This window comes from Acipenser ruthenus, chromosome 15, assembly GCF_902713425.1.
Source record: "Acipenser ruthenus chromosome 15, fAciRut3.2 maternal haplotype, whole genome shotgun sequence".
NCBI classification, from domain to species: Eukaryota; Metazoa; Chordata; class Actinopteri; order Acipenseriformes; family Acipenseridae; genus Acipenser; species Acipenser ruthenus.
Window position 1 is genome coordinate 26,821,466 of NC_081203.1, and position 27,565 is coordinate 26,849,030.

The 27,565-nt window shown below is 37.0% G+C and overlaps 1 protein-coding gene across 2 annotated transcripts in view; it reads left to right on the forward strand.

Moving 5' to 3' along the window:
- Positions 1-2,252: 2,252 nt before the first annotated feature.
- Positions 2,253-27,565, forward strand: part of LOC131697596 (rho GTPase-activating protein 5-like) — a 33,129-nt gene continuing 7,816 nt past the window's right edge. The window contains exons 1-3 of one of the 2 annotated variants that reach the window (XM_058987667.1): positions 2,253-2,638; positions 5,086-8,991; positions 9,657-9,807. In XM_058987667.1, the coding sequence (XP_058843650.1) occupies positions 5,263-8,991; positions 9,657-9,807 (3,880 nt within the window). In that variant the 5' untranslated portion in view covers positions 2,253-2,638; positions 5,086-5,262. The other variant, XM_058987668.1, reaches the window with a different exon arrangement.

The window sequence follows — 27,565 nt, forward strand, 5'->3', positions numbered from 1 at the left end:
ACCCAGTAATGAAAAGAAGAATCAGAATCTATTACAGTGCATACCATTTGACTTTATAACAATAAAATGAAAAACACACAAGTAAAAAATACTACTAATTTTTTACAAGATTTAAGCTGTTTTTAGGCTGCTGTTGGCTTCTTTAACAACTGTCTTGATCCGTTTTCTGATTATTAAACTTCATTTTAAGGTCTAGTTAATTGGGCCCATAGTCTAAAAAAAAAAATAATTTCAATGAATGGTGATTTTATTTATTTATTTTTAATAAAAAATTAAATAGTAACACAAAATAACATGCAGCCTTTTCCTTTGAGATTGAATATCTTTCTGATTAAAATGAATATACAATTGTAATCTAATGAAAAGTAGAGTGGTTGTTTTATCCTCTAAATCTTGAGCAATGCCTTTACACTCCCAACTTCTGAGCATGATAAATGTACTACTCGTCTCTATCTGTGTCATTGTGATACATCTTTGAAATCAGGTTATTATTATTATTATTATTATTTATTTCTTAGCAGACGCCCTTATCCAGGTCTGTAATTGTAAATGTCCAGTATTTTATCAAATAACTGTTGTTGTGATAGCTGAAGTGCTTTTTATTATAGCATTACACTTAGAAAAAAATGGCCACTGTGACATTGTCATGCTTGCCAGGAGAAGAGCAAGTGTGTCTGAAAGCACTGGAAACCAATGTGGCCGGAGTTAACCAGGCAGGCATATACATTTTAACTGGGAAAGTGCATTTTAATCCAGCCTAGGTTTTACTATGAGCTCATTTATTCAGGAACAATTTTGTAGTGAACACACTAAACAGGCGCCAATAACTCTAGCTGTGAACCTGAGATCTGGTTGCAGATAAAGACATAGCCAAGGGTTCAAAGATAAGCTACACACCAATTCACAAACTCACACACACACAACCTCTTGTGTCTTTCCTTATAATGTTCTCCAATTGGCCTCCGCTGTAGATTGGTGTGAGCTCCTATGGTAAATCCCTACATTCCCCCAAAACATTCCAATCTGAATAACTTTTTAGGCTGCTAGGCGTTCCACCTCAGACACTGGGCAGCAAGTACCTAATGTTAATGAGAAAAGTCAATTTCAATGCTGAGTTTAAAAGTATGCTTTTGTTGTGCTTTTCTCAACACTTGGACACTAAGGGTGGGATGAAATATAACAAACCACTTAATAACATGCCAAAGCCCTGACTCTGCTTGCCTGTTGTGCCCCCCACTCTCCAATCAGCCACCTTCACAGCTATTGCTCAACACCTCCACCCCTTACTTATCTGCAGTACCATTATGCTCCAGTTAATGTGGCAGCTCTTGCTACCCACCAGCTGGACTCTAGTTGCTGGGTTCCTCTCCCAAGATACTTCTAGCTCAGCGCAGGTTTCAAGAACAGCTGTTTCAAGAAGTGTGTTTGGACAGTTTTCATTTTATTTTAATTTTTTTTGCCTGAAGAAAATTAAACAGAGTATATTTTTCCTTTACAATCAAGAATTAAATCTAATGCCCCTCTAATCCAAAATATTGGTAGGATGTCGTCATAGAAATGTTGGCCAGGTGCTGGCATCCTCATAAAATGCCTTAGTTATAACACTGCCCCAGCTAAGAAGAGCTAGTTATATTTGTGGACAAATCACTGCCCTTGAACAAACAGCAAATGATTCAGAGCATAATACAATTCTTGAAAATAAATCAAAATCCCATCAAATACACACCCCAGTGCACATATCACAAGACTTAAAATACAATACATCACCTCCTTAAAACACAAATACCATACATGTGTGAGTGATCACTGACAGCATTCCAGAATTATATATACTAAATCTATTTAATATTCAAAAACTTGCTCTGAATACATATCTAACTCTACAGTTCATTTTAACTCAACCGAAGCCAATGTAGCCACTTAAGCCTGTATTAGTGAGTACCTCCCTTTTTTTACACAAAGTACAAAACCTGGTGGCTTGGATGATTACTTGATGTTTTTGTATTAAATATTTTTGGTGTGCTAATATGTATTTAATTATTTCCATGTTTCTCATGGATATGCATGCATTCACACACACACACACACCACCTTTATGTATTTCTAACTTGTACTTTTTTGCCACACATGCCTAAATTGCTTGTTTCATAATACAAAAAAAAAACTGGACATCTAACCAAAGTTAATAAAAATAACTACTTAATAACAATACAATCTCTACGTTTTGCTTGAAATATCAAAAGCCCAATACACAAACATTGCTGATTGTGCACTATCAGGCGCGTTATCGAAGACGGACCATCGCACGCGCGGAGCGCGCACTCAACCGACATCGTAGCCGAATGGAAAAGTTGCTGGGGGAGAGAGAGAGAGAGAGAGAGAGAGAGAGCTGGATCCATCGCCGCCATTACTGAATGGAACAGGAGGGGAGGGAGCGAGTCTCGGATTACACATACCACAGAAAATTAAAGAAAAATAAAACTTCTGATATTTTAAGGGATTTTATATAACGTTTTCCAATGATCGAAAGGAAAAAAGTGATGCTGTTTAAGGAAGACTGAAAAAAATATAGAAAAGAAAAAAGGAAGAGTGAATGCTACCGCTTTTTCGTGGTGTCGGAGCTGGGAGCGACCATTAGGTAGGGGAATTTATTCAGGATCAAACTGTTTGTGTTACACTTTCATACTCAATGGAATGAAATAAGAATTAATTATTGTTACTGGTTGTACCTGGTCTGGGCTGCAGTGTACTGCAATTAAATCATAGGACTGGAGGTTTGTATTTTTCACGTTACTGTATGCGATCAATTTGTTACATAGGTACAAAAAAAAAAAATTCAAACAAGGGATTGTATCATTCTTCCTTGTCTGGGCAGGTGATCGATGGAGCAGGCCTTGGAAACTGGGCAGTGATTGTGGTTTTGTTTCCCCCATTACATTTTGAACACACCGAGCTTGTGGTTGTTTTAATTTAATGATAAAACTGTGGTTATTCCGAGGCAGATTACTATATTCTAAAATGATAGACAGGCGGTCGACTGATCTGTGTAACAAGAAGCCCAGGAAGTAGCCTACAGTTGGAACTAGAAAAATTGACTCAACTGTGACAGGGGACTGCATCTAACCCCGAAATCAATTGGAGAACAGTGCTATCCAAACTGCGTTATCATGTCTCAACAAATGTCATACCAATTGTATCGACGTGTGTTGCAGATATATATAAAATAATAATAATAATAGTAAAAAGAGCTGTACTAGTGCCATCGTTAGAACAGTACAGTACTTACATTTGTTTTAATGCATAATGACTATGTCTGGTAAAAGGTGCACTTTACTTGTATATGACTGTACTGCATTATTAGTAACTTGATAATGTTTAGAGATTTTGTTCAACAAAGCATTTTTACCACTAATAATTGAGAGCTGTGTTTAAAAAACAAATGTACTGATGTACATTTTGAATGCATACTGTACCGTGATGTAATCGGAATACATTTCACATTTTAATTCATGGGGTGACATCATTTAATTACGCTGCTAAAACTGAAAGCTTTACTTTTGCATTAAAAATGTGTTATGAATATTTGCAAAGCGGTACGGTGTAAAATACTGGTAGTGTTATAAATACCTTGCTTTAAATTGGTAAACTGTTTAGTGGAAAAAACACATAAGCAGGATTTTTTTTTATTATTATTATAGGGATATGTTTTAAAGTTGTTTTTTTTGTTGTTTTGTTTTTAAATCATAAACGCACTTAACGTTTCATAGAATAATGTGTACAATATTGTATGTGGATTGCTGGATTGTCTGCCGCGCTCTTTTAAGTGGTAAAATGGGGAAGTGGTTTGTGATGGCAGGGCATAAGACTGAATATTTGCTGTTTGGTTAAATTATATATATATATATATATAATGGTCAGCCCGACTTAATCCTTGAGACAATTTCTGACAGTTTCCTGAGACATTCCCGTTTTAGAAGTGACGTAATATTTTGCAGTCGATAAAATATTTAGGTTTCCCATAGTTTATTTATAAGATGTAATCAAATTTAGACGCTATTTTGTTAAGTTTTTGTAATAAAATCCTGTCAAGGGTTCTCATTTATAAATAATAAATATGAATTGATTGCCGATTCAGTCTTTCAGTTTAATCTTATGTTTTCTCGTTTCCAGTGGCAGCAGTAATGTTCAGAATGCCATCAATTTACGTGTTTGCATTCAAGTTTTTTGCTTTGTGAATGCTGTAGTGCAAAAGGTGCTCTGCTTATGAGTTAAGTTCTGGTTTGTAGTTGTACGCACATAAACAGGCCCACCTGCGCTGTCGTGCATTCACTGTTTGTTACCTGTTTTCCCAATATGGATGTTAACGCTTCAAGCCCAGCAGTGCTTGGCATAATTTTATGTAGTGATGAATTTGAGAAGACTTTTCCGTTTCTATATGGAGTATAGCCAGAAGGTCCAGCTGTAATACATATGCCTGAAGCTGGCAAGGACCCAGCCTTCTTGCTTCAGGTACGACTGTACAATTAGTTTTATATATATTGAACAAAAGCGACTTGGAGATTGTTTATTGTCCTCAGTCATGACACAAGTTGTTGTTTATTTGAATTGTTTGAGAGACTATTTGAGACACAAAAAAGTGTTTCTAAAATAAACATTACACAGAAAGTATACACTCAATGTGTAGTACATTTTTTGCATACAATTTAAAATTATTATTTGAATTAGTGTGTGGTTGATTTCAGTCACAGTATTAACATGCTTGTTATCTGGTAGTTTGGGAGGATCACCTGACACTATTCGTAAGTCATTTTACTGAAGGGATTAACCCTTTTAAAAGTTTACCACACTGTGCAAATTATCAAATGGTGTATGCTGAAATATCCTGATTGAGAACACTGTTTACATGATATTAGTTTTCTGGGAGAACCTCATTATTGATAATTATTGTATTAAAAGACGATTGAATGTACAGATATCTGGAAGCATTTACATCAATCAGGACAGACCAGTTCCATGTTTGATTTTCTTCTGTTTTAAATGTCTCCTATCTTTTTTTTTTAATTGAATTTCTATTACTTTTTACAGGAAGATGTTGAAAAAGGGGAAGTAGCAGCCTGGAATTCTGAAAGTGGATAAAAGAAAATCCAGGATGAACACCCCCCTCCCTAAAATGGAAATACTGCTTCTTCCACATGGACTGGAAAAAGAATGATAATCACATTAATTCTTTGGTGAAGGAAAGAAGATGACTGAGGGAATATAATGGCAAAAAACAAGGAACCTCGCCCCCCAACTTATGCTATAAGCATAGTTGGGCTGTCTGGAACAGAAAAGGAGAAAGGCAACTGCGGAGTTGGGAAGTCTTGTTTGTGCAATAGATATGTGCGGCCAAAGGCTGATGATTATTACCCAGAGCATACCTCTGTCTTGAGCACAATCGACTTTGGAGGACGGGTTGTTAACAATGATCATTTTTTATACTGGGGTGAGTTTACATATAGAAATGACGATGGATTGGAGTGCAAAATTCAGGTCATTGAACAGACTGAGTTTATTGATGATCAAACCTTTCTGCCTCACCGGAGTACGAACTTGCAGCCCTATATTAAGCGGTCAGCTGCAGCAAAGTTGCAGTCGGCAGAGAAGCTGATGTATATCTGCACTGACCAGCTAGGCTTGGAGCAAGACTTTGAACAAAAACAGATGCCTGATGGAAAGCTTAACATTGATGGTTTTCTCTTATGCATAGATGTGAGCAAAGGGTGCAATAGGAAATTTGATGACCAGCTTAAATTTGTAAATAACCTGTATGCACAACTGGCAAAATCAAAAAAGCCTGTTGTAATAGCTGCAACAAAATGTGATGAATGTGTCGACCAATACCTGCGGGAAATCCAGGCATTTGCTTCCAACAAAAAGAACCTCCTTGTGGTAGAAACCTCTGCACGGTGCAGTGTGAATGTTGATTCCTGTTTTAATACCTTGACTCAGTTGATAGATAAAACGAGAGGCAAACCCAAAATAAGTCCCTATCTGGATGCTTATAAGATCCAGAGACAGTCCGTTGCTACAGCAACAGACAAGTTTGAAAAGCTGATTGTGCAAACAGTGAAAGATTACCACACAAGTTGGAAAGCATCGAGTCATAAATTAAAAAACCACCCTGATTATGAGAATTACATAAACTTGGAAGGCAGCGGGAAGGCCAAAAACACATTTTCCAAACACATAGAACAACTGAAGCAGGAACATATCAGGAAAAGAAAAGGGGATTATCTTGGAACCCTGCCTAGAATTCTTGATAATCTTCTTGGTAACCTGGATGAGATTGAGCATTTGAGCTGGTTAGAAGCCCAAAATCTTTTGGAAAACAGGCCTGACTTTCCATACTGGTTTGTAGTATTGGAGCACACCCCATGGAATGAAACAGACCACATAGACAAAGTCAATGACAGGAGAGTTCCTTTTGATCTCCTTTGTACACCAGAAGGAGAGAGAATTTATCAAAATCATGTGCAACATTTAGTTTCTGAGAAGAGGAGGGTGGAGATGAAGGAGAAGTTTAAGAAAACCCTGGAGCGGGTACAGTTTATCAGTCCAGGGCAGCCCTGGGAAGAGGTCATGTGTTTTGTAATGGAGGACGAAGCTTACAAGTATATCGGCGAAGGTGATCGCAGAGATGTTTACACTAAGCATCAACAGGAAATTGTTGAAAAAGCCAAAGAGGAATTTCAGGAAATGCTTTTTGAACATGCAGAACTGTTTTCTGATTTGGATCTGAATGCAACCCCAAGCTGTGATAAAATGAGTGAAATTCATATGGTTCTGAATGAAGAGCCCAGATACAGGGCCCTACAGAAACTTGCACCGGACCGACAATCTCTGCTGCTAAAGCATATAGGATTTGTGTATCATCCTACAAAGGAGACTTGTCTCAGTGGCCAAAATTGTATTGACATTAAAGTTGAGCATGTGCTTGCTAACAGTCTGGTTCAGCTGGATCATGGACACCCACATTTTTATCATGACAGTGCCAACATTGATAAGGTTAACCTGTTTCTCTTAGGGAGGGAGGGGTTTGCACAGGAACTGGCAAATGAAATTCGAGCTCAGTCTACAGATGATGAATACACTCTGGATGGTAAGATCTATGAACTAGAGCTTCAGACCATTGATGCCAATTCAACATTGCTTTTGAGCCATTTCTGGACATCTGCCTTCAAACCTCATGGCTGTTTTTGTGTGTTCAGCTCCATAGAGTCACTTAATTTTATTGGTGATTGCATTGGTTTAATCAGGGCAGAGACTTCACAAAATAGAAGAGACAAATATGTGGCCCCACTGCCATTTATTCTAATATTGGCAAACCAGCGGGACAGTGTTTGCAAAAACCTGCCTATTTTAAGGCATCAGGGCCAACAACTCGCAAATAAGCTACAGTGTACTTTTGTAGACATACCTTCTGGTACATTTCCACGCAAATTTAACGAGACCCAAATAAAACAAGCTTTGCGAGGAATACTTGAGGCACTAAAGCACAACTTTGATGTCATGAGCCCTCTGCCTTCTATTAAAGACATGTCAGAGACTGACCTGCGGATCGTAATGTGTGCCATGTGTGGAGATCCATTTAGTGTGGACCTCATTCTTTCGCCTTTCCTGGATTCACGTTCCTGTAGTGCTGCTCAACCTGGTCAAAATAACACACTGGTTTTAGACAAGATTATTGGTGATAGTCGACGACGAATCCAAATTACTATCCTCTCCTATCACTCTTCCATTGGAATAAGGAAAGACGAGCTAGTCCATGGATATATCCTAGTTTATTCAGCAAAGCGCAAATCCTCCATGGCAATGCTTCGGGCATTCCTAGCAGAGGTACAGGATGTGATCCCTGTCCAAATGGTGGCTATCACTGACAGCCAAGCAGACTTCTTTGAAAATGAGGCCATCAAGGAGTTAATGACTGAGGGAGAGCACATAGCCACAGAAATCGCGGCCAAGTTTACTGCACTGTATTCTCTATCTCAGTATCATAGACAAACTGAGGTGTTCACACCATTTTTCAACGAGGTGCTGGAAAAGAAGAACAATATCGAAGGTTCCTTTTTGTGTGACAGCACCAAAGATTCAACAAATGCAAGTGAAGATGTGTTCTCGCAGTCACCCCATGGAAATTCACCAGCGTACAATTACTATCTAGATTCAGAGGATGACACTGAAGCACCACCTCCATACAGCCCTATTGGAGATGACGTGCAGTTGCTTCCAACACCCAGCGAACGCACTAAATATCGGATTGATTTGGAAGGAAATGAGTATCCCATTCACAGTACTCCAGTGAACACCCATGATGATCGCAATCACAAAGTGCCTCCACCTGTCAGACCTAAGCCAGCCATACCCAAGACAAATGTTAAGAAACTGGATCCAAACCTTCTTAAGACCATTGAGGCAGGGATTGTAAAAAACACAAGGAAACAATCACGAGTCCCTCTTGCCCATGGAGAGGATATAGAGGCATCTGATAACTATGCAGAGCCTGCTGATACACTACTAAAGTCCAAAGGCTACCGAGATGACATCTATGATGTTCCAGAAAATAGTCAGAATCGAACTGTCAAAATGAGAAACACCTTTGGAGGGATTCACGGCACTCATGGTGACGAGGAAAATGGCTTTGATCGAATGTCAAAGTCCCATGGTGGAAGGAGACCTTCAAAATATAAACACCGGTCCAAGATCCTTTTCAGCAAAACTAAAGCTTATCATCGAAGAGCACATTCAGACGCCAGCGATGATGAGACTGGGCTTTCGGTACAAAAGAAAAAGAAAGGTAGGGGCCACCGTGGGAGTGAAGAGGATCCCCTTCTTTCCCCAGTCGACCCATGGAAGGGAGGAATAGATAACCCTGCTATTACATCTGATCCTGAACAAGATGATAAAAAGCTCAAGAAGAAGAAACAACCAAAGATAAAAGAACCCAAAAAGGTAATTCCATTGAACTGATCCGATTATTTAATATGATGCTTCTCCGCGCATATATAAACGTGTCAGTCAGGCACTGTGGTGTGATATAGATTTATTTGGTGCAATAAATATCTGTTCTCTTTTGTAGCATTGTGTCACCGTTGCACACCTGGTGAAAGTGCTTCACAGTATTTTAATACATATTTGAACATAGTTACTCAGTATGAATACTAACTGCAAATAATGTGTTTTATATTCATTGACATTATAGTACAAAATTGTATGCTATTTTACATTTCTTACACAGCTGGTTTTGGGCAAGCTACAGTCTTTAGGATTGGTTCAGCGTGTGCATTAAATACAAAGGACACATTTTTGACCATTAGGGAAGTGTTTTTCTTTTTTTTTTTGTGAAGTAAAATGTGCTTCTTTCCGGAATGCCAATAATACCAGGCTATTAAAAGAACCATAGAGCTCACATAATTTCATTGTCATATCAGCAGGAAGACCGGTTGCTTGGCTTTTAATTATAACTTCAAGCAGAACTGTTATTTTGAGTTGTCATTAACAGAGATCTAGTAAAAGTAGCAATATGCCAAGCAAAAACAACAAAATGTGGTAGAATACCTCCAGAAGGTAACATATTTGCTGTTGGGGCAAAAAAGTAAAACTTAATTTTTTTGCAGCCAAAACAAAAGGCCACAAAGCCTCTGTATCCACCTACCCGAAGAAACTGGGAGAGTAATTACTTTGGGGTTCCTCTCCAGGATCTTGTTACTCTTGAGAAACCTATCCCTCTGTTCATTGAAAAATGTGTGAACTTTATTGAAGCCACAGGTAAGCCAACTTTGCTTTATTCCAAACTAGTAGGTGCCTAAATATGCTTTAACTGTTTTGGGTTGATAACATTCAGTGTGTTTAGTGAAGCATAACTGAATATACTGACTTAACATTCAAACAGTGGCTGCAGTGTTGTAATGCAGCCTTAATATTTTGTAAAGATCTCCTTACAGATTGCTCTGGTGTATCTTACCCTGTTTCTCTCTAGCAGACCAAATATACTCTCGGGCATTTAACCACACAAATTTTAACCACACAAATTGAGTAACCACTGATAGTTATTTTTATTTCCATCTGGTGTTTAACTTGCTCAAGGCCATATTTTTGGCATGCAATGTTTAAGTGCAGCACCTTTTAATCAGCTTTTGCTGTTGTCTTGTTTTATTTAATATTTCAATGTTATTTGGTAACATAAAACCATTCAGTTTACAAATGGTTATACTCCTGATTTAGCATGTAAACAATTTTCAATGCCAGGTTGACTTCTTTGTTTATGTGGCCCTTGGAGACTGATCTACGTGGGGTGCAAGTGTTTGTGCCAAGTGGTAACATGTCTTTTTTTGTTCAGTTGTGCAGAATTCCTGTTTGGTTCTTTTGTTGTCTGCTCTTAGTGCTTTTCTGCCTTCAAAGTGGTTTCTTCCTTTAAAAATGATCATTTTCTCTTGTTACTAGAAGGTTGTCTGGCACACTCTTGCTTTAGCCTTTACCACATACTGTATCTGCTTTGAAGTGACTGTCATTGTAGTTTAGTGGTGGCAGTCCTGCATATTTACCTTTTTGACTAGGAGAGTGGATGAGTTCTCTAAATAAACTCTGTCTGTCAGGGAGTCTCATCCACTGTGAGTTTTGGAAACTGTAGCAGAATGTGATACTAGCTTAGTATAATTCAAGTTGATAAAAACACAAATAGTGTAAGTAACCTAGGTTGATTTTTTTTTTTTTTTAAGAAACATAAGTAGATTTTAATATCTAGCCTATATTTTGAAAGCAGCCCTGTCAGCTTCTTGGCTAGAAACATTTTGTTTGTTTCTTTTGATGTATTTTTTGGGAAATCGTTCTTTTTACTGCACTGAATAAAGATTGTCTTCACGGCACTCATGTTTGAAATTATAATTGGGTTTATTGATAATTATTTATTTAGTGACACGGGTCTTTAGATTCAGTGTGTGTGTGTTTTTTTTTCTTAATGATTTATGTGTATCTGAAAATAGCTTGGCCGAGCTGTTTTTATAAATGTTATTTGGGCTTTGGAGTTTGTTTGGGATTAATTCGCAAAGTAGCTTGTGTGGTATTGACTTCAGCATCCGTGTATGTTGATTCCAAATTCTATTCTTTGTTTTTAAAATTGTTTCACTTGACAATAATACAATTTTCTGTTATAGGCTATTTTTTTTGTTGTTTGTTTGAATCTGTTGAAATTATTTGCATACAACACCCCAGGACATTCTGTACCAGTAATTCAAGTTCATATTGAGTACACTGAAGCTTGATGCATTCTCTTCATCAGTTTTGATTCTCTTGACCTAAGTCTTACCAGCGGCACTTTGGCTTTCAACCTGTCCCTCCAGGTACTTTTTGTGAAGTTTGAAATAGACAACAATGACATGGTGGTCGCTGGACCTGTGACCTAAATGGGGAAGTTCAGCATGCATTATTTCTGCAGATGCACAGATTGTGGTATTTTTGGGCCAATTCCAATCACTTGTATTCCATATCAATTGACAGAAACTGATACTGATTCCAATACCCTTTTTACAATTAGTAATACAATTGTAAATCATCAATTGAAATTGTAATTTGACACTCAGAAATCTATTTAAGCTTTAAACTGAACGCATCACACTTTAGTAATTGTATATATTTTCATAGGTTATACATTCTGTCAGTAGTGGATTTAGCAAAACACTGGTAAGTCAACAGCAAGTAACATGTTTACTGAACTGTATGCATTCACTGATGGGTGAATTTAGTAAATAGTGGCATTCTATAACCTGCATTTTATAAAGGCATACAGTAAGTTTTATAATTCTGCGTTTAAGCTTAAAATCTGCTTTTTACAAATTGTATTGCATTATTATATTGCATTTTCATTTCAACATTCGAAACATGAAATACAGCATGGTTACTTGCTGTTACAGAAAACGTAAACACAACATGTTAACTATGCAGAATAATTCTTATGTTTATCCCAAGGTCCTTTGCAGTTAAAAATGTAAAAGCTTGTAGGCTGTACTATATCGCATGTATACAGGCCTATTTATTATTTGCTACTGATACCTGATACAAAGGGCCAAGAAACGCTGATGATGAACCGACTGAAAACATTTGGAAAGCCCCAAGCACACAAACAGTGGTTATGCATAAACAATATATTTTCATACTGCGTTTACCGGACTGAAAGTTTGCAACAACAAATAAGTTATAACCAAGATTGCACTTCCTCTTGCTCTTCCTCTATCACATCACGAGTCCCCGAGTGGCTCATCCACTTAAAAGCGCTGCCACTGGGAGCGCAGGATGAGTCACACAGCTTGGACAGCGCAAGTTCGCATCCGGGCTGTGCAAAGAGGCTGAACTTTGCTGGGGACTCCAAAGGGGGCGTCACATTGGCTCTGACGTTCCCGGGGTGGGGGATGGGAAACCGACAGGGATTCTCCTCATCATGCAACAGCGAACCCTATTGGCCAGACCGAGCACATTTAGAGTGGATAAAAAGCAGGGCTGATCTCTGTTCTCCTGGATCAGTAGCCCACCCACCTCTGCTCTGGATTGCTCGGTGTAAAAGCGATTCTGGCTTTAGGCTTGTGAGATCGGAGGACGGTCACATGCCTCAGAACGTCTGTGCTGTTCAGGTGAGTCAGTGAGTGAGCCGGGATTTCAACCGGGGACTTCCTGGTTACAAGCCCTTTTCTTTAACCACCGGACCACGCAGCCTCCCAAAACTTTGTTGCTGATACTGAATTAAATGTGAACAGTACATTATACATCATCCCCTTGCATCAGCAGGACAACCCTATGTTGTGATGCTGTATGTATATTTTGTTATGTTCCGTTTGCTATGTTTACAGTAGGAAGCTATCAGAATAGTGATGGGCCTTTATACTGTAGATCTGGCCTGATTGTTCAGCTTTGATTCCCTCAGACAACAGTTTTGATGTTCAAAGTTTCCATATAATCTAATTATTGTACTTTTTCTCTTTATGCCTAAATAGTGTGTTTTGGAATTGAGAGTAAAATGTGTGTACTAAAAAAAAAAAAAAATTAAATAGTTGAAAACAAACATTTAAACTCCAATTTACCTTAAGTTTTTGAACCTTCTGAAAAATATTTGTACTCAAAATATGCCCTATTTGATCGTGTGACCAACAGGATTGATTTGGCTAAACTGCTATGAATACAAGGAACCGTAATTAGGGTACAGTTTTGTTTCTGCAATTCCAGTGCCGTGACTGCTGTGGCTGAAACTCTCAAGAGCCGCAGAGAAACTCTGAGCCACTGCTGATTCATGCAAGATGGACACACAGCAAACTTCCTATACAATTTCATTTTTTAAATCTACATTTGCTTCATAAATCTTTCCTTTTTGTCAGCAGCAAGTTATCTTACAACAGAATAAAAGGGATGGTTTGTACCTACACCACATTATCTGGCATTCCTGTTTTGTCTTCATTGGTTTTTGATTTAGTAACCTAATTTTCAAAAAAAATAAAGCCCCACCATTCTTTCAACGAAATCATCAAATAAAATGGAGCGTTGCATGAGAAATTGAATATTACAGCACTGCAGTTACTACAGTGGGATTTTTAAGTGCTTGAAGCAAAGGGCTTAGTCATGTATGTTGCTATTGATGATATTGCTACCGGTATGTCATAATTTGTATTCTTACAAAAGCTTCAGTAATCATAGCATGGTTCTGAAGCCTTTTCAAGAGGTGTTATTTGGAGTGTATGTATTTGTATGTATTTCAAACCTAACTGATACTGAAGTTGTTACTTTTTTGGACCCATGGCAGTGCATGAATTTTTTTTTCTAAAATTGTACAGATACAGTTTTCCGGGATGTGCCAGGAGAGCTTCTCTTCACAGCTCTGCACCTCAGTCCAGGCCTCTACCATTCAGTCCCTCTCTTATCCTACAGTGTTTGCTGGGGGTAGTTTGAATTAGGGTTGGGACAATTTATAGAAACTTGTTAATATTGTTTTGAACAGAAGTTGCAATAAAAAAATTGCATAATAAGTTATCGTAAATGTACTATATTGTATTCATTATAATGATTTTTAATGACAGCTGGATTTATGCTATTTTTTGTTTAATTATTCCACAAGTAATTCAAGTATTGCATCTGTTCTAGTAATATTGAATTAGTACGTCTTGTAGTGTATTAAAGCAGCCGCCACCCACCAGAACGATGACCCAGTGGTTGTGAGGCGTTTGCGAGATTTTGTTGAGAAAAGGTGGTGAGTGAACGCAGCAGTGAGCACTCTCTTTCAAAACACTACAAGTTCATTATCTATTTCGGTATTCTTGGGGAAACAATGGAGGTTCTGTATGTGCAAAATACTCCCACATCTTGTTATATCGCCCCTCGCTATACTGCAGATTCTGATATATTGTGGTCCTGGAGTTGGCTCCCAATTTTTACTGTCTAACTGCATGTGCCTTAGCTACAATATACATAGGCACTTAATTACTGTTTGTTTTATTTCATACTGCACAAAACAATATACAAAACAATTAAAAACAAAGCATTAATATCGTACTGTTGTCCTATACACACATATTGCACAATAACACAACACAAATTAAATATCTACTTGCTGAAGCAGTTTTTATTTTAGCCAACGAGGTGTTCACGTGTGGAAGCACTCTGCAGGCCCGTCATGCAGCCAATCCAGAGCTACAGCGTCGTAGGACAACGCAGCTCTGGGCAGTTTACAGGCAAGCCAGCAGGAGCCCGGCCAGTCTTCTCTCGCCGACCTAAGTAGTTGGGTAAAAAGAAAGTGCGCTAAATTCCTAAAGAATGAACCAGTGTAGCTATTTACTATTTTCTCTTGATGTGGAAGGAATGTACTTAATTGTTTTGTACAGCCAACTTATTTCCAGTACATTACAGAACTAAAGTAGTTGGGGAAGCTTCTTTACACTTGTCTGTAAATTCACTATCGGTTGAGGTTTCCGCATTGTCAAAAACTGTCCGGCACAATCTTTTAAGGTGGACCCTTTAGGTTTCATTAAATGTACTGGGACAAGAAACAGCAAATAAAGCACCGCTGCTCTTAGAACACTGCTGCTCAACAAGAGGCGATGGGCTTTGTTTTTCAAGTGGTCCTTGGTTCTTTTTTCTTTCTTTATTACAAGGCTCCCTGGCGACCAAGAGGTTTGACAGTAATCCCACATGAAATATTTTTGGTTTCTATCTATCTATTTATATTCTTCATGCATGTCATAGTTTTTCCAATTTTGACTGGCAGTATTTATTCTTCTTTTTCTGTCTTGAAGATAAATTATAATACTTGCTTAAATCCATGAGGTGTATTCCCCTTCGTGCGAGTGTGTGTGCTTGCAGGCAAATTCATTTAAAGGTGAAGATGGTGGAAAGGTATGCAAATTGTATTTTTAATTCTAAAATGTCTGTTCAGAAAAAAATGCAGTCATTTGGCAGAAAGGAAATATCATCTCTTGATTCTAGTCATTGCCTCAACTCTGTGACAAGGGGATAATGTGTAATGTACTTTGCATAAAATACCAATACATAAAATGTTGTTTTTCTACATGATTTTTTGTATCAGTGCTTTACTTACTATTACACCAAGAGTGGTTGACAATCTTAGCTTTAATAAAAAGAATTGTGGTAATATTTATAAATGTACAAATTTTAACTGTCAACATTATATTTATGTTCAAATGCCATGTTTAATTATCAGAAATTGTCATTTTTTGACAAACGGAATTTGCTATTCCCCAGAATAGAAAATCAGTAGCCCTGGCTCCCCTGGTATAGTAAGTGTTTAATTTAAGCAGCAACATGGAGAGTTTTAAATTAGTTTCTTCAAGGAATCTAAAGTGATTTGAACGTGCATAATTGGCTAAAAAAGAAGTCAAAAGAAGAGTGTGTTTTTAAGTCTATTACCGCAGGACATCTTGAATGGATTTCATTTTAAGCCTTTACTTTGCTTGCAATGTTTAGTTCCAGGTTTTAAAATTGCATACTGTAAACAGCGAGGATGTGAAGGATTCATCTTGCATTAGCTATTGGTTTCAGGGCACAAATGCCATTGCATCTGACATTGATGTACAGTGACAATATAAATCCATGAATTTCTGAAACTGGTATTTTATGTGAATCCTACCTAATCCAGCGTTTTGTGTGTGCTTATATGGCTTTAGCAAAATCTATTTTATGATGGTTTTCATGATTTGTTTAAAAGATAAATATCAAGATTTACAATTTGTTCACAAAATCATACACAGATTAAATGTGCCTGTGTGATTTAAATTATTATTATTATTTATTTCTTAGCAGACACCCTTATCCAGGGCAACTTAGAATTGTTACAAGGTGTCACATTATTTTTACATACAATTACCCATTTATACAGTTGGGTTTTTACTGGAGCAATCTAGGTAAAGTACCTTGCTCAAGGGTACAGCAGCAGTGTCACCCACCTGGGATTGAACCCACAACCCTCCGGTCAAGAGTCCAGAGCCCTAACCACTACTCCACACTGCTGCCCATAAATTGTCATGTCAGTAATACAACTGCATGATCATTAGCGTTAAAAAGTGGTATTTCAGATCATGAAAAAAGCTCCAGTATATGTTGAGTTTAGCAGTACCATATGTGGAATGGGTTCCATCACGAAATATGTAACAGCACATTCAAATTAGTTTAGGGCTGTGCTTTGTGGATTTTTAATAATACTGTATTTTATTTTATGTTTATTGAATTGAACTCATCCAGCTACTGCTGAAAACCCATGTCTGTAATATTGGCTTTTGGGGTTTCTTCTTGGGGCAGATACAAATCTAAATAAATGCTGAAGGTGAAAAGCAGTACTGTCTGGACACATGGAGAACACACATTTCTAATAACAATTTGGTTTTATAAATAAAGGGTAAGTTTCTTTGGTGCAGGTGCTTTTTGTAGTGGAACGTAATGACATTTACATTTTTATTTCAATGTGTAGTGTACATAAAGTTAAATATGAAGCAGGCATTTTTAGCAGCATTTTGAAATGAGGTGAAAATGTATGGTAAAAGAAATGTCTGCTTCACAATAGTCTTTGGAATATCTGTTGATTTACGGAAACTTCTAAAACTGCCACATTTTCAAACTGCCATTTTTAAAATCTGATTTTTGCATGTTAACTTTTCTAAAACTATTTGCCTAAACTTGACCTGCATCTGTTTAGGCACTTGAAATACATGTTTTAATATTTTCCCCATCATATTCTGGCTCAACACACTTGTGTGCTCTGCGTTAGTAAACTGCGTTTTGAGGAGAAACAATGAAGCATTCATCAGCGTTGTGTTTAATGTAAGATTTAATGCAGATTGACATTGCTGTTTCCATTAACTTTTTTTTTTTAATCAATCCATCACCAACATTTCTGACTTTGCAACTGAGAAGGTAAAACATCTTATTTTAAATAGACAAGTTTGATGGTTTTTCTTGTTTTTTTTATGGGGGGGGGGGGGGGGTACGTCCTTGCTCTCCTTCCTAATTTGTTTAAAATTAGGTTGTGATGTCAATTACTCACTCAGGCTTGTTTGAAAAAGAACTTTCAGTTCTGAACATAATTTATGCTACCTGCAAATGTTGGAGCGCAGGGTACAGTACAAAATCAATTATGAATATTACTTGATCGAGCAAAGCAAGAAAGTGCATGTTACTCTGTGAGAAGTAACCTAACCTAACCCTAACCATTTATTGTAATCATTTGTAATTTGTATCATTGTGAAGTGAAGATTCAAGCTTAGCCTGATGTCCCTAACGGGTCTTTGAAATGACACAGTTCTCGTCTGAAGCATTCTGATGATCAAAAGGAAGATTTTTCTGACAGTGATTAATTAGTATGGTAATTGAATTTCAGCACTGAATGAGCTGCATTACAGTGGGCTGTCATTTCAATGCACTGCACAGGCAAAGTTCCTAATTGCACTAAACAGGCAGCGATTTTAACCAACACTTCCCGGGCACATGTTCTATAGAGCACGGCTCATCGGGGTCACTTTAATGTGGGTTCAATGAAAGAGACAGAACATAGAGTATGTATTGTAACCAGTATCAGTATGTTTCCTAACTGATGAAAAATGAATCTCCTGCCATGGTAGTTGGTCAGTTATTCTCCTTATGTTATAAGACATCTTGCAGAACTGCACTGTAGTACAAAACATCAAATTAAGTTTTTGTTCATCAGCAGTCATGAGAGCACTTTGACAGCATTGAAGGAAAAGGGAAAGGGGCTGGGGAAAAGGATCCTGGGTTGTTTTTGCTGTAATCGGAGAAGAGAGCTTTTCATAACCACACCAAAAATTAATGCATAGAAGAATTTGTGTTAATGGTTCTCTCTGCTGCAAGAAAATAATGCAAACCACCCAGTTATCCTTTGTTGTAGAGAATAAAAAGATCAGGATGGTGTAGGTTTTGGTGTGGCTGCACAGTTGACAGAGGTTGTGTGGGTTTAATGAAGTACTGTGTTTTTTTAATAGTAGCCTGTATCAGTATTGTCTGGGAAAAAACCTTACATTGAAAAGGAGGATGATGTCATTGGGTGTACACAGTGTGATTTAAATACAAAGTGCTACAGCTCAGCAGACTACAGTATCAAATGCATTCACTGCAACAGTAAACTGTAAGATAGTTTGAATCTACAGGCACCATGGGAAACAAATACCAGGAGTTAGCACATGCAAGTATTGGGGATGCTAGCAATAGGGATGGGAATTCTAAATGTATAAACTCTAAAGAAGTGGTAAAACGTTTAATAATATGCTAGATGTATAGCCGGTCATGTGACAAATGTTACCAAACGCATATTTTTTTATGCATTCATTTTAGTAGTACGTCGCGTATGAGACTGCTCTGTTGGCAATTGCCTCAAAGTAGCTTTTCTAATTGGTGCAACAGAAAGATTGACACTGGGGCGGGTTTTATTCTCGGTCGATCTGGCGCTTCATTGGTGCACTGTGTGTGTGTGTTCATGCCTGTAGTAGGCGTGGTGTGGTATCAATTCCACGGCGGGGTAATAATGTTAATGACAGGCGTTTTTCTGAGTTTGTTCTATATTTAAAATGGCATCTTTAAACAAAGGAAGCCACATTTGGAAGTATTTTGAGGAACCGGACAAGAAAACCATGGTATGTAAATAATTATGCCAAACAAAATTGCCGTACCACAAAAACACAAGTTCAATGCTTCACAGTTTGAAATGAAAACTTTCAGTATTATTGTGGATGGAGCTACTGATGGCAATAAAAAGCAAACATCCATAACAACATTTGCTATAGATTTTGCTGAACAGGGCGTGATCACGTTATCCCCTATGAGGACAGTGTGTGTGTGAATCGTGAATGCAGCAGTTTTGAAATCGATGTAAGATTATACATTTAAAATAGAACTTGTGGCAATGTTTGGGAGGTTTATGTACACTAGTACAGTATGAGAGGAGAGTGGCGTTTGATGCGAGTACTCGGGAAATTGTAATGCTCAAGTACTCGTCTCGAGCAACAAGTTCTCAAAAATCCCACCACTACTATCGAAGAACGCAAACGTTTAAATCCCTGAGGCAGACTTTTTAATATCAGTCACAAAGCTTGCTTTATTTATTTATTTATTTATTTATTTAAACCATACCATATTGGGCAAAGTTACTTATAACAAAAAAAACACGTAATAGGTTCCTGTTTTTTTGTTGTTAAATGAACCTTTAAGAAACGCACTATTCTAAAAACATTATTATCTGAAAATGTGTTCAATATGTATATAGTTATATCTTCACTAGCAACTTTAATTATCATTGCTTTGTTTTTTCATCAATCCAAATCCATCTTCCTCAAACAGGAAGCTTTCATACTTTATACACAAACTTGACAATTACACTAAACCTGATATATGACTTCAGTGGGTGTTAGATGGCTGTTGGCTGCAATACCTGTATGTTTCTACTCGCAGCAAGGTATGAAGATATTTAATAATGCTGAAACTAAACGGTGTACTTTTCAACATGATTTAAAAAAGGCACATTTCTCTCTATTTAAAGTCTTTAAAATTGGCAGAAGTGCATTAAAAGGGTTCCAACACAATGATGTTTTTTTCCTAGTTGATAAGAGCATCAAGAGAAGAAAGAGAAATAGACTCACATTTAATAAAACATCCCATGAATATAGGCGAGTTTCTGCCTCGGGACAAGGCCTCAAAATAAACATAGTTATATTGTGGTGTTCTTTTTAGTTCCCACGTTTTGTAAATGTGGGAAATTCACATGTAACACACACACATACACACACACACACACACACACACACACACACACACGTCTGCTCTGTATAGCGTCTTTCTTTGCTTGTCAGTATGTGACAGGCAAATTTCATGACCTGAAAATTGATCAAATGTGTGTGCCATAAAATTCAATAGACAAAAAGGCATTAAGCCAAGTGGATGCAAAAAAGTTAAGATGCATTTTTAGGAGCCGTCTGAGGTCACTTTTAGCTCAGTTCACCCATAATTGTATTGCACAGGCCTATGCACTGTACAATTACTTACAATACTTAACTTAATTCACGGCCCTTGCTTACTGAGGACAGCAAACCAAAAATGTTTCAATACTAAGGGTTTTGTTAACTGAGTTATGAGACTTTAAATACAGTGCTGCTTGTACCAGTTATCCATACATGTTCAATGTACAGTAGCCTAGTCTGTTTACACAGTGAGCCATCATTCATTAAGGTGTGTCAATAACTTTACCTGTGTTTTATTAACATTTCTGTGACAACAGGTACATTCAAAGGATCAAGGATTACTTGCATTTTTTTGTATGATGGGCGTGGGTGGATGGAGACTATTTTATTGTAAAATTGTTTTGCATTGAGGCTTATTCCCATCCCATTAAGTCTGCTTTTTCACATTTTCAGTCTTTTGTCGCAATTCATAGTTCTTTTTAAAGTATACATATATCTATACTGTACATTTATGTATGCTTTATTTGTAAGGTTATTTAGTTTAGGGTTATGGGATTCTGCAAGCTGTAATGTATGTGTGCTGCCCAGTAAGGGTGGGGGAGATTTGCTTTCTGAAATGCTTGCTGATTTTGGGGTTGATTAAAATGTTCTCTACATTTTATTTGCTGTACAGTAGATATTCAGGAGATGCCATTATCGGTTTTGTGTTGTGCTATACATTGAGCAAGACTTGTGCAGTACCAGCCTGCCTGTCCTAATCTCCTGTAAGCGTTGTCATTTCTATCACCCCCCTCCGATGCCTTTGTTCTCCTACAGTCTCTGCTCTTTGGATTGCCCATGGCTGCATGGAGAGAAAATAGACTCCATAGCTTTTTGCCCATTGATTGTGGTTGTTCATTTAACTGCTGTATTTTCCAGCCCTACAACAGGCCATGTAGCTTAATCAGTAAATACAAAGAACATATCTTATCCTTAGCAAAAAGTAAGGCTTCCTGGATTTTAAAAAAAAAGAAGAGTTATTAAAGTCTTGTATCAATGGGTGCCAGAGGGTCAGGAAGCTGGGAGTGTGATAGTAGATACCGGAACACTGAACAGAATGATATACAGCCTTTGCTAAGTTCTTTAGATATTTACATCTGAAGTTGTAAATGACAATAAGACTACTTCCAAATGACACACTGGCTGCCAACTACTTTAACTTTTTTATTATTCTTCTGTCCTTTTTTCTAAAATTGGAATGCATTTTTGTAGTGTGTTTTAGGTGTCTAATTAGAAATAATATATAATTGTAAGTACCACAAGCTGTTTCTGAGTTTTATTAAATAATGCATTCTTTCTGCATTTAAACTTTTTACAGCACTTGTAGAACACAAAGCATCTATCAATAAGCATTCCTGTGTGTGTTTTAATGACCACTGTCCTTTTAGTTTAATAATTGGCTATTAGCTGTAGTAAATACCAAGAGAATAACTGTTTAGCAGGAGGAACAAAAACTGTTACTGCTGTTGAGCGAGACGGTGACCTTGAGCTGGATTAGCCTAACAGTGTACAGTAGGTCCGTTTCTGGTGGTTACTGTTTCTGTCACATTTTGTCAAAGTTTTTCATTCCACCAATGCTAACATTTCACCTGTATCGTACAGTGTCGTTCCACTCTCGTTATATAAAGGAATTAACTTGAAATGGCAGCCGGGGGTGGTGGTCATGAAGACTGATTTTAAACAAGCCTTCACTAAGTGGAGAGTGAAAGTGGAAGTACTGATTGCATGAACCAGGAATGCCTTTCTAAATGTCATGGGTGGAGTCAGTCCCAGACATACGGCCAATTCCGTCTGACAAAAGTTAAAATCTTTGTCTGGAGAACTTACATTTCTGTACTGTTAACATAGCACAAAAAATGTAAAACATTTGAAATATGTTGACCACACTTGTATAAATGGGCACTCCCTCATGCAGTATACTGTGGTGATGTTTCTGTTGGCTGTGCTGGAGAACAGACTTTGTTGCAGATTTCCTCTTCCAGCTTCCCTGAAGGAATCAGAGGCGTTCATCATTGTGGAATGGTCATGTATCTCACAGAACCGTTTTAACACCTGATCCTTGCAGACTCATCGTGTCAAATCATATCCACCCTGGCTGCACATTGTGGTCCTGTACCCACATTACCTCTATTAGAGAGTTTCTAAATGCATGTTATGGGAATACCGTCTTTGTAAACAAAGACGCTGTTCATGCAGGTTAAACACAAACGTGTAAAGAAGAAGAAACATGTTTAATGTGAAAATATGTGAATGTTTATTGTAAATGGAAGGAAGGTTAAATTATTTTTGTGTGTAAGTGTTTATTGAATAATTGATCCTGTTGAAAATAAAGTTGTGGGTTGTCGATGTGCATTAACAAGTGTTGTTTGAGAGACCATTTTCCCAATAGCATCTTAGCATCTTTGCATCTCCTACAGCTGGGTGTAATCTTAAGGGCAGATTTAGTCATTCTGTTTGAAATGCTGCACAGCCACCTTCTCTGGGAGAGCTGCAGGGATTGAGGTTTGCTGGCTGTCACTTTACATTAAGAAAAATTGACTTATGTTGTCATCAGAGTGAACAGTGTAGGACATAAAAAAAAGTAGCATCCTCATCAAAGGCAACTGTTTTCTTTAAATTTTAAGATGATAATCGAACAGGTAGTATTAACAATTACTGTACCTTTTAATAATGTATAGAATAAAGTTAACATACACAAGTACTTTGTACCTACTGATGATATACAGCTAGTACTAACATTTTTATTGATTTAGTGGCGATTGCAAGACTTTTATTAGTATAGATTTTAGTGTTACTGGTAATGTCCATAGAAGTATGAATAGGCATTCAGTGTATTGAAATGTAAACAGTGCTGTGCAGCGAGAGGCTGGTTGATTTACAGAGTAAGGTAGCGTGTTTGAAGGTTTTGAAATGATTACAGCACATGAAGCTGATGATTCAGCTCATAGTAATTTCTGTTCCTGTTTATTAGGCAACCATTGGTGTCTGGCATGTACTTCATTTTATAAGATGGAAAATGTCAATATCAGGATAGTCAACAGTTTGTGTGTTCATGATTTAGTGTTCTTCCACTGGTAATCACAAGTGGACTCATGATAAATTGAATTTATTATTAATTATTATTATTATTATTATTATTATTATTATTGAAAGCACTCCTAACCAATGGGATTTAGTTACAGGATTTGTTTATTTGTCTGTGATTCTATAAAGTTGATAAAGAAGAGGAAGGAACTTTTACAAAGCGTATTTTATTTGGATGTGCCTCAGGCACATCATATAAAATAAATAACCAAAACTACTATGATTCCAACAGCAAAAGGAGAAAAAAAAAACACAAACCTGCCATATTCTGTCATAGATTACATCAACTAGAATGTGTAAATTGCTTTTCTAGTAAACTGAAGTGAAATAAATTTGTCTCGCAACAAAGAATGTCAGGTTAAGACATGGATGGAGAGGTTAAAAGTCTCTCTTTGTTGTATTAATAACCAATTGCATGTAGACTACACACTAACAAAATTACATTGACTAAGACAAGAAGATTGCAGCAATACCAAGTCTTGGTCATTTGTATGTGGTACAGAGATACAGGTGCAGAAAATATAACGGTGGAAGAACATCTTATCTGTAATTTAATAATTGCGCTCAATGTATTTGTTAAACATAAAGTCATTTACAGACATGTTGTTTGGTAGTAACAGGTTAGTATGTGGTGCTGGAAGCCTTTAAAGCTTCATTCTGTACTGAATAATTAATCTTCAATCTACCGAATCATCAATCTTGACATATTGTTTAAAGCATTTATTTATTTTTACGGGACAGAGTGTTTATTGTACGCTGTCTGGTTTTTGAGAGCGATTTTACAAAAGGTATTTGTTCCCAGTTCATATCACTAACTGGTTAAAAGCCAAAAGTACTTTTCTCTTGCTTCCTGGAAAATCCAGTCTGGTCATCTTTTAAAGGTGATGTAACCCACTAATTGTTTCTCCAATTTGCATTTGCTGCACACAGAGTGGAACAGCCACCTGTTTTAATCAGTATTAGCCTCCTTTCTGTAATTTTCAAAAACATTATTTATTTATTTATTTTACTTTGTAACACTGCAGACCTGTTACTTGATACCGGGTAGATAGAAATGATATAATTCACTGTATTTATTTGGAGTGAACTACAGCGATTTAAAAAAAGAATAAATACTTTTTTTTTTTTTTTTTGTAAATACGAAAACAAGAACCATTTACTCTATTGATTATTTGTGTGCAGTGCCATGTAACACACAAGTTGGAATGTTATGGCAGTTGTTGTTTTAAAACGACATGACCACACCATTGAACACGTTTATCTTGACATTCTAACTGGTGTGAAAGAAATGCCAGATAATATTCCATGCCAAAAATATATTTGCTGCTTGTTTTTGCCGGTTTGTTTCCTTTTACGTTCAGCATTCGGTTCAGGAATGTACTGCAGTAAATGGAGGTTCTTACCCGTGTCTGGTGCTGTTAGTCATTGGCATTTACTCTCAAAACCCTTATTTTGATAGAACTCAAAAAAATAGGCCACATAATGGCACATCGTCCTATAATTCTAGTCTAAAATCCCTGCGTTTTTAAAATTATATTATTTCTACAATTAATCGTGATGGTCTTATTAGATGGTCATTGTTCACCTGTGTGTTGCACTCTATTCTCTTGCGGTTCTCTCCTGTCAGTTCAAAACTAGCATTGCATCGCTTGCTTCCTTATGGGCGGGGATTTTAAAGCGAAAAAAATCTGATAAGCGAAAAATGGTTGCGAGGGAATAGCATTCGCCTATAAAATTATTTACAGCTTTCATTGGTTGAACTGGCTGGTGCTATATCTACCAATCACAGTTTATCAATGAGATGTGTGTAAAGTAAGTAATTAGGAATTTAGCAACTCTTTTAAAAAGGGGGAAGTTTAGATAGAAATACATGGGGTGGCATTCTGAAGGGATTTTTATCCATATCAGCTTATACAAGTATAGACTGCCTTGCTTGTTCTATTGGAAGCCCTGACTCATGTGGAAGCAATCGGCTCCAACAGACAAGTGATAATGACAGTGATTATCTTCATGAAATTGTACACAGGTGAGTCACCTTGACAATTAGTCACTTCGGCTATTAATCACAAATCAATGTCAGTATATAAAAAATCAGTGAACTTTTAGATCGTAAAGGGAACAATAATGGAACAGGTGGCAGTCAAGGAGTTAACTTAAAAACCCTTTCCTCTGAATTGTTAATGACAATGTAATGCAGAATGTAACTATAGAATGGTTCCAGTTCAATATGTATTTCAGTAGTTTATACCTACGTTTTTATAGCTTACTAGAAATGGATCTATGGTTAACATGGTTAACCTAAAGGTTTAACTTGCATGCTTGTATTCTGCAGTCAGAATAGGTACTGCTGCTAGCTCAAGAAGCAAATCGTCTTCCAAATTGCTCTTGTTTTTCAGATAACTGATCACAGAAATGCCGGTAGAGCAGCCAGGCAATTTGTTGTTGAAAAGATAAATAAATGATCTAGTTGGGTGATTTCAGAGATGAAAGTGCACCTCTGTTGTCTAGCAAGTCATTGTTTTATTTCTTTCTTTCTTTGTGTAAATGATCCACAAGCCTGCACATGAAATTGAAAGGATGCACACATGGGCAATTTTATGATTTAATAATAATAATAATAATAATAATAATAATAATAATAATAATAAATACAAATTTCCAAGCATATGAAAATAGGTATTTATTTGCTGCTTATTTCTGGTGAATTATTTTTTTAGCTAAAGGGTAAAGCTGTATCACAATGAGTTCTACTGTGTCACATTGTATTTCTCTCCAGACACAGTGAAGAGCGAGCATTGTACTGGAAGAGATTGTTTGCTGCAGTATGGTGCAATCCAGAACCTGGAGCCAGCGTAACTGCTTTCTAATATGAGGAGAAAGAAATGCCACTTGAGATCAAATATTGAGATCAACCCCAATTTATGGCAGACTTGCCCTGTGCATAATAGTGTGCATAAAGTGACTCAATTACTGTATTGGGCCGAATATAAGATTGTGATTTAATCTGTGGAAATTGCATGCTGTATTTAAGAACAGTACTGGTAATTTAAACAAGGTTTATTCAGGACGTATGCTTGTGCGTCTGCCATTAAATATAAAAACGGTATATCTTTTTGTTGGTGGCCTATTGATGCACTGTCTGCAGTCATTTCAAACAAGCTAGGCAAGCAATTCCAGTTGTGAGTCCTCATGACAGCTACTGGCTTGAGGCAACATGGGACATACATTTTAGAACCAAAGGTACAGAGATTATTATGTGGAAGTTAAATTGACAAACCGCATCAATGGGTAGCCAGGATTCTGTTTCACTGTTTGGCTGAGCAAAAAGTCAAATATTTGAACGGAGTCCCAGACTATACATGTTGGGCTTCACTGTTAACCTAGGGGATGGGAAAGAGGTTCATTAAGAGAAAAATGTAAGAGCCTTGTGCCGTTTTCTTTCTTTTTCCCCACTCCATAAATAAACAGGTACGCTTGAGGTAACTAGTTTACCAAGTACTACTAAATGTTTAGTCATTAAGTAAAACTACAAGTGAGCCATAATTCATTTGCTTTGCTACATTCACAATTTAAGTACATTTTGTCTTGCTTACTAAATCTAAGTGGAAATTATTATTATTATTATTATTATTATTTATTTCTTGGCCGACGTCCTTATCCAGGGCGACTTACAATTGTTACAAGATATCACATTATTTTTACATACAATTACATTATTATTATTTTTTTTTTTATATAATAAAAATAATGCCGTTAGAATACTGTTGCCATTTTGCTGGCCATGTTCCTGCTAGCCGCTCACCACGTCGCCACAAGCGAAATGTTTTCCTGTGTGGCTCAATTAATTTTCACCAAGTTCGCCACAGTGGCGAAGGCTTTGAAAAATGTAGTAAGACTATGCAAGCATGATTACTTTGAACGTGTGCTGGCAGATGAATCAATACAGACTTGTT